Below are 14,248 nucleotides of genomic sequence, written 5' to 3'. Positions count from 1 at the left end.
TCATCCTCCAATTTAATCACTGAGCACACCTCAAGTAATCTAGAGCTTTCACAGCAAATCAATGCTAATGTCATATCATTAAAGAGGTCAATAAACCAAGGAGATCTGTCAATCCTTTTTTTGGGAAGCCATGTGGCAGAACCTCTTTGAAAAGTTCCTTGGGCGATTAGGGATAAAATTTTTATTATCTCTGAAGTTTTGCCAGAGAACAAATGGTAATTTTTCCTATCTTATCAGAGTGGTATTACGAACATCTCTTTCACATAAAATGGGCTGATGTTAAACATACTATCCCTTTGCATAGCAGGCTGTCCAGTCTTAGAAACTGGATGCTGCCATGCTGGCACGTCATTCCCTAGGAGGCTCAATACCCATCACCGAGTCTGGTAAAGTCAAGGAATGAACTGTTGATTGCAATTTAAGGAAATAAATAAAATATCACATGCTATATTTCATATGTTTTGCAACCAGATACCTCTAAACTTGTCTTCAGTGAGGAGAACTCACACACTATTTCTTTTCAGTCCATTTATATATTTTGACTAAGCCATTCCATAGGAATTTTCCTTAAAATTCTGTGCTAGGCACACTGAAAAACTGAAAGAAATTGTATTTCTGTATCACAAGAGACTAGACTATACCTCTAGAGCACTTCCCTGGTTGACTTCCTCACTCAGGAGAATTTTTCCCCTTCACCTCTACAGCAAGTCCATAGGAGGCCTGATCATAAACAAATAAGCAAATTAAATCCTTTGGAAACTCACTGCCTGCATTAATCCTGCAGGCATTACATATTAAAAAAGAAGTTATGTTATGTTCAAAGGGTACTATGTCTGTATCTCTGACTGGCATTTCCATGAAAAATAAGAGCTTAAGGAAGAAAGCACTTGAAATCACCTTACATATATAAGTGAACACCAAACATATTTTAACTAAAATTGTAAATCGTAGCTTTGAGTTTGGAGACCCATAACACTTTGAAATGAAAAAGAATTTTAAAAAATCTATAGAACAGGATCTCTGCACCTCTATGATCAGCTTGCCCAAGTGCCACAAGTGAAACTTTGACAGAAAATTATTTTTCTGTAGGACCACAACGTCCCTTTATTTAGTTTTCAATTCACTACTAAAAATAACTCAACCACAATGAAAAGTAACGTCAAGCTGACAAAAGTACCTAAAACCTCTTCTTTCTATCTAGTAAAAATGCCATTACTGTAAGAGTTAACAGTTGCCTTAATTGTATTCCAGAAAATTTAGAAATTTATCTCCTCACATTAAGGTACATACAACAACCCATCAAAAACAGGCTTTCATGCACCCAATTAAAAATAATAGCTGATGAAATAAACTCTCAAGTCCAATTGTTGTTACAATTACAGCAATTCTCCCGGTGATCAGTAGATCTATCATCTAGATAGTAAGACTCTAGCAAACTCTATGCAAATATTTCATTTAGGTAGCACCTCAGGTATTTGCTCACAAAAAATGGAAACATGCACATATATGTAAGTTCAAATGTACACAATCATTCATTTTTATTTGCCCAACATTTATCATCTTATTCCAGAAGCTTTGTTGAAAGGATTCAGATCATGAACAGAGTATTAGGACCTGGTCTGCACCTCAGCAATTACTTACCACACCATCAGCAGTTCAGGCAAAGAGGTCTGTTCACACACTATAAAAACTGACCATTCACTTAAAAAAAAATAAGTAAATACATTTATTTTGACAAGTAAAATAAGTGAATACACTTATTTTGACAAGTAAAATAAATCTTGAATAAAAAAGCATTTAGCACCTTTTTTTTTTAATGTATTTGCCTACATCTGTTTTGGTTTTCGATTCATACAACAATTCCTGCACAGCAATTATATTCACATTTTGATCAGAGCAGGTGAATAGGTTGTTTACTAATTTGAATTAGCAGCATATTTAATTAAAATTTAAAGTTTTCCTTTGTTAAGAACTCTTAAGTAAGTAGGTCACACTTCCTTAGAGTTCAGTCCTGAAAAGCTGTCGAACAAAAAACGTAAACTACCAAAGATACAGATCAACACCGGTATTAGGAGAGCTTCAACTGATCTGAATCACATACTACTACTACTACTACTACTCCTCCTCCTCCTCCTCACTCCAGGAAAAAATGTTCCATATCCCATTAGAATATGGATTTGTATTTCTCATAGTGATTTATGTGGTAAGCAATTCCTTTAAAACCGATTTTTTTTTCTCAGTCTATACAGAGAACATTTTTTTCTCTTCTGTTAGACAAATACAGTCTGGTGCAAACTCCTTACAGGTTTTTTTCTTGAATAAAGTTGTAATACCTATTTGAAACTTTGGCTATAAATAGTACCAGAGGCAAATATATTATAAACCAAAACTTGACTTCAGCTGCCTGCAAATTGAAGACCACTGGAAGTTTCACCCCAAGAAGTTCTGCTGCATCACAGCAATAGCATTTAAAGATGGAAGAACAGAATGCAGTGGAGAAGGGGGAAGGCTTTGTGGGGGAACACTCAGCCATGACAGGTCTAGAATCCTGTCTAATTTTATCAATATGCCCAGCCAGAAAAAGCCTCAAAGGACAATTAGGACTGCTACAAAAATACCAGTTTGTCCCTTAGGACAAGCATTTTTAAGGGTCAACTTCAGAAAAGCTCTGCAGTTTCCTTTAATAATTATTACATTTTAATCATAATAAATTTACAGACAGCCAGCTGGTTTTGCAACTACCTAAATCAACTTGGCTGATGCCCAAGAATGGATGAGCTATTTCTTCTACCAGTCCCACCCATACATTTTTGTCCCCAACTAGCTGGAGTACCCAGTTAACAATATCATTGAAAGCTACTTCTTGTTACTTGGTTAGTTTTCTATCCAGCTTATCATGTGACCAGCTAAACGCTCATTCCAGCAGAAATGGATGTTGAAAAGGCATGGAAACAGGCAGGAACACCACCCCTCTGCACCCACTCTCTGCGTCTAGGTCTGTATAAAGCAAATACAAAAACTCCATTTAAAACCTAGAGAGGGGCAAAGGTCTCACAACAGCTCTTTGAAACCCCTGCAACAGAACACACGCTCCTCCAATTCCTCTGCTGTCATAGCCATATCACATCACTGCTTTAGGGTCCCCACAGCAAACACATGTTACTTGCACCTTAAAACAGCACAGCTCACTGTCATTCTTCCACAAGATTGTGAAGAGTAGTAAAATAACGAACAGCAACGTACAATCAAATATCCATATTTTAAACTCTTTAAATATTAGCTCACTCTATCTTGACACAGCAGGCAAGAAGACATCAAGTTACAAATTAACAGTGTCTCATAGAAAGTTCTTAAAAGGTAAAGGACTTTTAGAAGTTAATTTGAAGTCTTTTGCAAAGATAAGCAAAAGCACTAAAAAAAGAAAACCATATAGTTTTACAAACCTAGTCTAATTTAAAAGCAGTAATGCTGAGATAAGATAGGTGAACTCTTAAAGAAAACAACAGAAACCAATGAGATAACACCATCTGTTGGAGAGAAGAAATGCAAGAGTGACTGCACAGAAAGAAGTGTTTTTTTCTTTTTTCCTTTCCTCAATTTCTGGCACAAAAGGCATACAGAAAAGTGTCTTCTTAATGGCTACAAAACTGGTCCCAATCTGACTGCCATGCTCCACATGACACCTCTTTATTCTTAGAGTCCTACAGAGCAATAATTCTCACTTCAATCTCCAGTTTTAATGCAATATGTCGAGAATAAAAAACCGGGAAATTGTAGTTTGTTATAAGATACATCAGGAATAAAAGGTTATTACAAACAGATTAGTCCAGGGTGGAAATGACACAGGCTAAGCAGGAGGCATGGATAATCTGGGTAAGTGCCATGGAAAAATAAATATCATGATTGAACTTAAGGCAAATGGAAGCAGCTCAAATTGGCTTCCTCCAATTCACTGCAGAACATGTGATGCCCACATGTCCATTTCCAACAAACTCCACCATAAAGAAACAAAGACCAATACTGTGAAGTGTTGAAAAATACATCTAGCACCAGCTTCTTCCATGCCACAACAATGTGAATTACTGCAGCTGCCTGATAAGCATGAAGAAAAGCATTTGGGCTTTTTTAGTCTTTTTATTTCCTTGTCTTTTATAAGAGAGCTACCAGCATTTAATTTGAAGCACACCAACCTGTCAGTAATTGCTCACCTTGCAAAGAAGGGAAGATTTTATAAAACACACATTGCCATTCTGCAGTTGGTCTAAAAGGCTCAAAAGCAGTAACTCGCCTCAGCTCATTTCCTCTGTCCACTACATGCTCCTACAACTTCTCTGGTCCAGTTCTAGGAGTTTTGATCACATTAACTTTTCAGAACATCAGTTGCTTTATCCAACTCCATGAGGGGCCACAATAATGTTAGTGTTTTCTTAACAGAAAGGTCAGGAACTCCTGGCAACAGACAGGATGTCTCTAACAGCAGCAGCCCACACTTAAATTGATCATAAAAATCTCAGCCTTGCAGGAATAACTGATCACATCACTGCATGAACATGAGGAAAAATTTTAGTAAGGGTGGCCTAGAGAAGGACCTCAAAAAGAGTCATGCTTAAGTTTAAAGACTAGCTTTATGGCAAAGTGTTATTAATCTACTTGTTATTAAAGCCAAATACCAGCAGCAGAAGGATTATATGAAAATTATGCAGCTTAAAGGATGAACCACCAAAAACAATTTTTACATGACAATTTGAGATCATGGTTTAATTAGCAAAGACAGAGGATATTTCACAAGCATGTTACCAGTTTTTAGAAAAAGAGCAAAATCACAACTGTTACAGTAAAACAGTCCATTATCTGTGCTCTCGTCACAGATTAAAAATAGCAGATTTAGAAAAACTAAGGATAGATATCACATGCAGAGGAGTGACTGAACAAAACAGTTAATGGTTTGAATTAAGTTTTATCTGGGTTAGGACATAAATATTTTATCACTACAGGACAGCATATATGCTGCAGTCAATGGGGACATGGGAATTCAGCTGTTAAAACATCACTGCAGTTTCAGAGGAAGAGATTGAGTCTCGACCTAGAACCACAATTAAGTCCCCTTTAATTAGCCCCACTCTCAATTGCTAACTGCTCATCACAGCAGAGCAATCAAAGGCAGATGCAGACAGTGTTAGCCACATTAACCCTGGGTGCTGCACAGTCTACTGCAATCGACATGCTTTTAGCTCTGCTAGATGGGTTAAATTATTTAGGTTTGATATTAGGAATTTTTTTTTTTAACCAGTAAATTCCTTGCTATTTCTAGTGTCTGTATCACCATGTTTTAGGACAACCTTGAGGACATCTCTATTTCTCTCTCCTTTACAACTACCTGAAAATACTCCTTCTTTTAAAAAAAAACATTAACAATACACAGAAGTTTCACTTTTCATCATTAGCAAAAGCAGAAAAGGACTCTGACATTGAGCATGTGAGACAGTCCATAATTCTTAGGTGAATAAAGCATTAAAACTACTGAGCTGGCAACTGCTCTTGACCTTTGAGCCTCAAACCAAGTGTGACAACTACAGCTCCTGTTGAACTCAAGTTTGCAGCAATAACAAGTGAAATAAATCTTTAGTTGTGCCAAGGGAAATATAGGTTGGATATTAGGAAAAAGTTTTTTACAGAAAGAGTGATAAAGTACTGGAACAGCCAGCCGAGGGAGGTGATGGAGTTGCCATTCTTGGATGTTTTTTAAGAAAGACTGGATGTGGCACTCGGTACCATGGCTTAGTTGAGGTGTTAGGGCATGGGTTAGACTCAATGATCTTGAAGGTCTCTTCCAACTCAGTCATTCTGTATGAAATAGCATGCATGACACAGCCAAATACACTATGACAGGAATACTTAACCAGAAAAAACCTGCTTCTTCTTCCCCCTCCCACCTAAAATTCCATTTTGCACCCCCCACTACTTCTTTCCCATACGAAAGTAGTACAGATCTTTGGACAAGTCAGAGTGTGGTTAAGCAGAGGAAGCTATGCTTGTTTGTATGGAATCTGCTATTTCCTCTCTGCCAAAACACTTGTTTAAAGAAGTCATGTAATATTTCTATTAAGCTGTAAATGCAGTTGACAAGGAAATGGCCTACTGGCAGTGCATTACCTTTGTGGCAGTGCCAACCAGCCTACAGCAAAACAGTGTGCATGGTAATTTCACTATGCATTCCCAGGCAACAAAATTGTGCCTTACATAAATACCGCAGAACTCCAGCAACATCTAGGAAAAGCAATGAAAATTTGCCCAAGCTTTCATGCTTGCCTGTATCAATTCTGTGTCATAACTAAAACAAAGCATCTACATATGGCCAAAAGTCCTGTGAAGCTGTATCATATGACACCAGAAAAACTATTGCAACTTAAATCTGTGTATTTCTTGTTAACCACTGTAACAACTCACTAATAAAAATTAAGAAAAACTGGAGGTATCAAATATACAAAAGAGTACTAACTACATACAAGCCCTTAAAAACCATAACGTAATTTATTAACAAGAACACATGTTGTATGTAATCCAGAATTGTGTTAGATTACATTGGCCTTTGATAGCATTCACTTGATTGCAAGAATTAAACAGATCCACAAGCATTCAAACACAATGACCTTTGATTTATAAGCAGCTATTGTCATGCACATAAAAATCCTCTCTGATAATGTAGTCCTCACCTTTCAACAGCTAGTGCAACTAGATACAGTGATGTTATTCAGATGTAATTAAGGCATTTTTATTAGAAGTATAACCAAAAATCCCAGCATGATCAAGTGTAGTTAATTTGTCATCAATCATTCTTCAAAATATTTTTACAGGTCATTTCATCTTAAATTCCCATCAAAATCCAGCTTCAGAGATACTTATTTTGTTCTCAGCTTTCACCTGAGTATTTTTAGTTTGAATTGTAATTTTAAAACAGTTACTATCATGGAAGAAAAATATGCTGCAGGAAAACTAATAAACTTTGCTTCCAAAATTATGAAATGTTTCTAAATGAAAATCACTCACTAGCTTTAACAGAAATTTCAGGAAACATCTATCCTCCAAAGAGCACACACAACCAAAAATCAAGAACCCCACAACCAAAAACAACACTAAATACACTTGAATTCAGATGTGCATCACCTTACAGTAACTGCATATGAACAGTACCTTCTCTTTCTATAGTGGTGGTTTCTTTATATTAAGATTCTGATACATGAGGCACCAGAAAAAGAAAATTGAATAAAATAATTTAGTATGCATGACAACTTTGCAGCAAGTTGCTCAGATTTTTCTGGAGAAAGGTATGCTTTAAGCAACATAAAGTGCCTTCTTAATTCAAAATGGGTTTTAAACAATTTAAGAATGGAGAGCTTATTGATGCTCAGTGCAATCAGCACAGCTGTTCTATAGCTCATTACAAAATAATAGCAGCATGACTAACAGCATCAAGTTATCCCTAGATAAACATTGTTCCCCATTAGCTTATCCAAGTAATTCCTTTGTAACTGCTACTCCTCATAAAGCAACCAATGCAATTTATATTTTATTTTGCAAAAAGTAAACTCATTCATTAAGAGACCTTAGGTATTATTAATAAATAAAAGCTGTCAGGTGTAACTAATAATAATAATATTAGCACTGCTCCCATAGGATAGGTTCTGAATTCTTCATTAGGTCACCTTTATTTCAAAACTGCCTTTCAAAAGCAGACTGACTCTTGGTGATACAAATGCCCAAGGGCAGTATGAAACAGATTCTATATATTACCCCAAAGCCAATTAAGAGCATCCTGCTGCAGCTCTCTCTCAGCTGGAGATACAGGCATTCTGAAACCTTACAGAAATGTGTTAAAACACAGGCAAACTGAAGTCAAGAGACAGCAATACAGAAAGTAAAAACTAGTTAGTATTAAAAACTCTATTCATAAACATACAGCTTTATGATTCCAGTATTAGGGGGTTTTGAATGTTTTGTGGGTTTGAGGGTTGTTTTTTTCAATACAACCAATAAAAAATGCCACCAACACACTTACCCTCATTGGGTGAATATCAGCATATGGAGGCTTTCCTTCAGCCATTTCTATTGAAGTTATACCAAGGGACCAGATGTCTGCCACACAGTTATAACCAATCTCTTGTATGACTTCAGGAGCCATCCAAAACGGAGTTCCTATAACAGTATTACGTTTTGCCATTGTATCCTGTAATTATATTATTTATGAAATTAAACCAGAGATGCTTATTTTCAGGTAACTTTTATATCAATTCTATATCCACCCAAAGGTCAAAGGGTAGTGACTTCCAATTAATACCAAACAGATTCAGCCCATCAGCCTACAGAGGCCAAAGAGGTGACAATAAACCTCATACTAAAATTCAAAGGGATCATCAGGCACTCGATACACGGGGCTATAAAAACAAACTACTAAAAATTAAATAGCCCTGCAGCACATTAAATACTCACCATGATAAAGAATGTTAGTTCTGCCACTACCCTAGTGGCAGTGACACTGCTCAGACACAAAATTCAAGGCAGAAGACAAAGGTGAAAGAACAAGGTTGGGAGCACTATAGCATTTTAAAATTATCTTCCCACAGTTACTTACTGTTAACTGGCCAGCCACACCAAAATCAGCTAATTTTGCATGTCCCTCAGTGTTAAGAAGGATGTTTCCAGCTTTTATATCTCTATGTATTTTTCTCATAAAGTGCAAGTATTCAAGTCCTTTAAGAGTAGATTTCAAAATAGTTGCAATTTCATCTTCTGTTAGCTGCAAGAAAACACAAAACCACTTTCAGGTATACACATAATGTCCATATATTTGACTTATTTAAATCATGACAATTTCATAGTGATTATTGTAAGGAGCACAATGCTTGACTTTTTTTTTTAACAGACCAGAAAAACTTCCATTTTAAAGCTAAAAAAAACGAATAAAAAATAAATTATTAAATGCCAACTATAGAGAAAAAAGATATTGTGTAGACTTGGCAGGCCAAAATGCTTCTCTTAACTCTAATATAGTGCAGAGTCACATGCCATCCCAAATGCTACAATAAATTGCAAGTCAACTGGCAAAAAAGATGACAGACATTTCATTACGAAAGAAAACACAACAGAGTGAAAAAACTGAGACATATTTTGTTTTATTGCTTCATAAATAACACAAACTCTTGAGTAAGTCATCAGCTAGCAGTGGTTTATCTTCACCACTTTAGATCAACAAAATAGGAACACATAAGCTCCTGAACAAGCATTACCAGAGAAACAGCAAGAGTCTCTTTTTCAGGTACCAGACCCCCTTGAGAACACTTCTCAGGTTTTCATCAGCATTCGTTCTTGAATAAAAGCACAAACATGCACACATAACTCATTCCATGTGATGCAACTGCTCAAGGAAAGACAAAGAAACTATCCATACAACTGAAATGCCAAGTAATTACAGTACACTGATGCTTCAATAGAAGAACTAAAATGAACCTCACACATTCTCAGAAATGCAAGAAACTAGAAAAGTGAAGATGAATACTCTGATTTGGCTGCCATGTGGGGTTGCATTTTTCACCTCTTTCCTCTACTTCTCTAATCCTACACAGAAAATAAATTAAGCACTAGCAATTCCTTCCAGTTTCAGTTCTGAAAGTGTTGGTAGACATCCACACCTTCCTCCAAAAAGCAGACACCACCAAAAGCCCATAAGAAATAAAAAACCCACTCGTGATCACTCTAAGCCAAAAGAATGAATCAACAAAAAGGAAAAAAAAATATTAGTCAGCAAGATTATCAGCACCTGAGCTACTCACAAGTAATTTAACAAACAGAACCACTTCCCTGTTGCAGCTTCTATCCAGTCTCACAAAACCTAGGTGAGAGCCCAAGGGGCACAGTTACACATTTATTTAAAGCAGTCCCAAGCTTTCCCTCCTTTCCCTGCAACATACAGCAGTAATTCATAGCGTCTCAGCCCTTTTTCCACTGAACAACTATAACAGACAGATCCTAGCTGAAAACAAACCTGCCTGCCAAATTATTTTTCCAACAAAACAGTTTCTGGATTCTACTCATGGCATAGTAAAGAAGAACAAAGCAAAGTAGCTGCTGCTCAAATTGGCATTGCTTTCAAAAAAGTGTATGTGCTGATATACCCCAAGAGTTCCAGAGACCTTTATAAACCTTTTCCTGTGTGAGCAGAGGATGAAATTGATGGTGATATATTAGCTCCAAGCCAAGCAGTTACCGCCTCTGCTGTGCATTATGCATTCCTTGCCCACCATTTATCTCTGAGATCTTTCAGTGTTTCTATTCAGCAGCACACTGCTCAAAGCCTTTATTTGTGCTACTTTATGCTGACTGCTATGCTGCTTCAAAAGACTGCATGCCAGAAGATCTGAAAACCCCCTTACACACTGGTCAAATAAGACAACTTTCCTGGCATTATGCCATGGGAGTAAAACCATCTACTTGATCTGAGTCAAGCAAGAAGAGACTTTAAATCAACTGTAAGATAAACTTAAGTATGGTCAAAAAGATATTTGGAGAAAGTGACAATCCTCATTATGTGAGCTAAAAATTCTATGGTGAACCACTAAAACTGTGATTATCTGCAGACTCACACTTCAGGCAATTTAAACCCTGACTATTAAACACTGCATCGTGAATGGTTTAAGACATGCTGAGCGTAACACTTGCTGCCCAAACTTTACCAAATCCATGAATTTCAGAAAAAATACGTCCTGAATCTCTAAAGCCTTCCATGCGGCTAATCCTGAACGTGCAACAGAAAATGACCCTGAGTACTGACAAACGTGTAGCAAGATAAGCATACAACTTCTCTCCCACTTTCATCTAGAAACAAGTATGAAAAATGGTGCTTAGAGAATATGGCAGAGATCACTTTTCAATATGTTATGATTCTAAAGAGGTAAACACCTAGCTTTAGTTCTTGAAAAATTAACCACATGAAGATCTTTGGATCATCAGCTCTAGATAGAAAAGTCTGCACAGCAAAGTCCAGCTCAAAAGGAGAGGCTAATGTAAGACTGAAACCAAAAGCTGGCAAATAAGCTATGGAGGGAGAATCCAGCAAACCAAAAGAGAAGGCTGGAGTACTGCAGCCTGATGCACTATCTGGGGACCCTCAGCAAAGTAAAGCTCTACCATGGCTAAATATTACATAAGAATAAAGCATTTACACATCCAAATACACAAAGTGGTCAAAAAAGCCCAGAGAAGTGAATAGCCGCCTAAGAAGTACGCAGAGAGCACAAGTCATGTTTATCACAAACAGCAGTAACAGGAAAGCACAGGAAAAAAGGAAGAACAGATTTATGCTGTTCCAACACACATCAATTCCAGCTCCAGACATCCCAGATTTATCCACTTGTGCTTCATATAATCATCATCTATATAACACAATGCAATCACTAAAATCACTCCTGCTTATATTGTTGCTGAACATGGCCAAGTATGTGCACAATAGTACTAAGACAAAATGTTTGGCTTTAATACCTAATATTATTTAGAAGGATGCAACGAATTTCCAGCCTTACACAAGAAGCAAAGAAAGTACACTCACCTTCCCTAGACAAAATTACCTTTTCAGAAAATAATGCACTGTCATATTGAACATAACCATGCAATCACCACAAAAAAAAAAGGAATTTAAAAAAAAGATTTCAAAATCATTAATGTCATTATTTTGTGCCATTTAAACTTTCTGCAGAACACATACCATCTACGCATAACAGTGAAAGTTCTCCACATGTATACTTCTAAAGCCAGAAACACTATTTAACCACACAGTATTGCAGCTGAGCTATACTGCATAGTTAAATGCAGTACACCATTTCTTCCCTTACTGGATGCACTGAGTATTGCTTTAAAAGTTCCATTATGTTGTTCCTGTAGACCAGAACCATCTTGTGCAGATGTTTTTGCACACATTAACGGTATTTAAGTATTTTGTACATTGCCTGTCAAAAAGCAAATGGTATCCTGGGCTGCATGAGCTAATGTTGCCAGGAGGTGCAGGAAGGTGAATGATCCTTCCCTTCTGCTCCACACTGCTGATGCCACGCCTGGAGTGCTGGGTCCACTTCTGGCCTCCTCACTATGACAGACATGGACACACCAGAGAGACTTAACAAAGGGCCACAAAGATGATCAAGGGATTGGAACATCTCTCCCAGGAGGAGAAACTGAGACTGGGACTGTTCAGCCGGGAGAAGATAAAGCTCATGGGAAATTTTTTTCCTGTATGCAAATAACTGAAGGGAAGGTACAAAGAGGACAAAGTCAGGCTCTTTTCAGTGGTGCCCAGTGACAGGAACAGAGGCAATGGACAGATTTGCAAACACAAGAGGTTCATTCTAAACAGCAGGAGACTTTTTACTGTGAGTGTGACTAAGCACTGGAACAGGTTACCCAGGGAAGTTGTGGAGTCTCCCTCCTTGAAAACCATGCAGAAAAGGCCCTGGGCAGACAACTCTAGATGGCCTTTCTTTAGCAGGCTGGTTGGGCCAGATGACCTCCAGAGGTCCATTCCAACATCAACCATTCAATGATTCTGTATTAGTATAATTTACAACTCCATTCAACAAAATTAAGCTCATTTTACACCAATTTGAATAAATCATGGGTGATTTGTTTTAGCTGACTTGTCTAAAGTTTGAATATCATCCCAAAATAAACAAATTCCAAAATATATCACTACTAAAGAATAAGCAAGTTAGTTAACTGTCTGAACAAAAGCAAGTGTGTGTGCTCCTAAGGAGGTAAAATCACTAGCTTTAGTTCTTGAAAATTAGTGGCTGAGGTACCTGGTGACTGAAAGCTAGGCAGTGTTTCTCCTGTTTACAAAAAGGGCATGAGGGAAGGCCTAGGAATCTATGTATATGTTAGTCTAATCTCAGTTTCTACAAAACCAATGGAGAGCATCATACTAGGTACTACTGAAAGGCTTTGAAAGAACAATGAGATCATCAGGCACTGTGAACATGGGTTCACAAAGAGAAAGTCCTGTTTAATTTGATACCTTTCTATGATAAGGTCACCCACCCACTGCTTTTTAGTTAAGTAAGGCTTATGATACCTCATGGCGTCCTTCTGCAAGATGAACGGATACACAGGGAGCTGGAGGCTGAAGGGCAGGACTCAAAGGGTTGTAGTGAATGGAGCTACATCTGGCTGGTGACCTGTCACCAGTGCTGTACCCTCAATTCTAGGGCTAGTTTTGTTCAGTACTTTTATCAATAATCTGGATGCAGGAACTGAATGCACCATTAGTAAAGTTTGCTGAGGATACCAAAGTGGGAGATGCTGCTTGAATGAAAAGGCTTGCAGAGGGATTTGGACAGAATGGAGCACTGGGCAGTGATGAACAGGATGAAACTGAACAAGCTTGAATGACAGATTCTGCATCTAGGATGGGTAACACCGGGACAAGCATAAATTGGGAGACTCAAGAGCAGCCCTACAGGAAGAGATCTGTGTGTGCTGGTCAGCAGCAGGCTCAGTAGGAGTCAGCAATGCACCCTGGCAGCCCAGAGGACAAACCCCTTCTTGGGGTGCATCAGACTCAGCATCCCCAACTGGTCACAGAGGTGACTGTCCTGCTGTACAGACTTGGTGCAGCCTTGGCTTGAGCTCTGTGTGCTGCTCTGGGCCCCACAGCTGAAGAACGAGGGTAAAGGATGAGAATGTGTCCAGAGGAGGGGAAATACAGATTTATATTTTTTTTAACTTGACAAAAAATAACATACAGTTGTTCTTTACAGCATAGAGACTAGCTGACACAGAAACTAATGCAAACCTGATGGAATTTGGGGAAATAAATGGAGGACACTTTTATAGCCTACCAATTGTGGAAGTAACAAGGGACCAAAGTACATAAAAACAGATCCAAAGATGCTACAGCTACTCATTTATTCACAAAACCACAAATAAACTCTTAAAATCCACAGCAAAATGCTTCCTAATTATGTCTCCTCCCTTCTTTACTCTAAATCAGAATCTGTCCTCATAAGCATGGTTAAAAGTTGCTGTCTAGGTAGTGTAGTGTCTGTGTCCCTACAAGCAACTTCCAACATACAAACAGCTAAGTACAGAACCAGACCATACATGCTTTGTCACAGCACACAACTTGCCATCTGCTCAATACCCAGTAGTCTCTAGTTCTAGAAGTAGTTTGATATTGACATACATGCAATGCCATTGATAATCATGA

The 14,248-nt window shown here is 37.8% G+C and overlaps 1 protein-coding gene across 1 annotated transcript in view; it reads right to left on the bottom strand.

Annotated features, from left to right (window-relative positions):
* The window catches only part of STK3 (serine/threonine kinase 3), a 128,727-nt gene that overhangs the window by 93,998 nt on the left and 20,481 nt on the right, over positions 1 to 14,248 (bottom strand). The window contains exons 5-6 of the mRNA XM_084221988.1: positions 8,630 to 8,794; positions 8,057 to 8,224 (exon numbers count right to left, since the gene is read on the bottom strand). Coding sequence (XP_084078114.1) covers positions 8,057 to 8,224; positions 8,630 to 8,794 — 333 coding nt within the window. The remainder of the gene's footprint in view (positions 1 to 8,056; positions 8,225 to 8,629; positions 8,795 to 14,248) is intronic.

The sequence above is a fragment of the Fringilla coelebs genome (assembly GCF_963513975.1).
Source record: "Fringilla coelebs genome assembly, chromosome: 1".
Taxonomy (NCBI): domain Eukaryota; kingdom Metazoa; phylum Chordata; class Aves; order Passeriformes; family Fringillidae; genus Fringilla; species Fringilla coelebs.
Note: the sequence above shows the minus strand (reverse complement) of the source record. Positions and strands in the feature narration are given on the sequence as shown.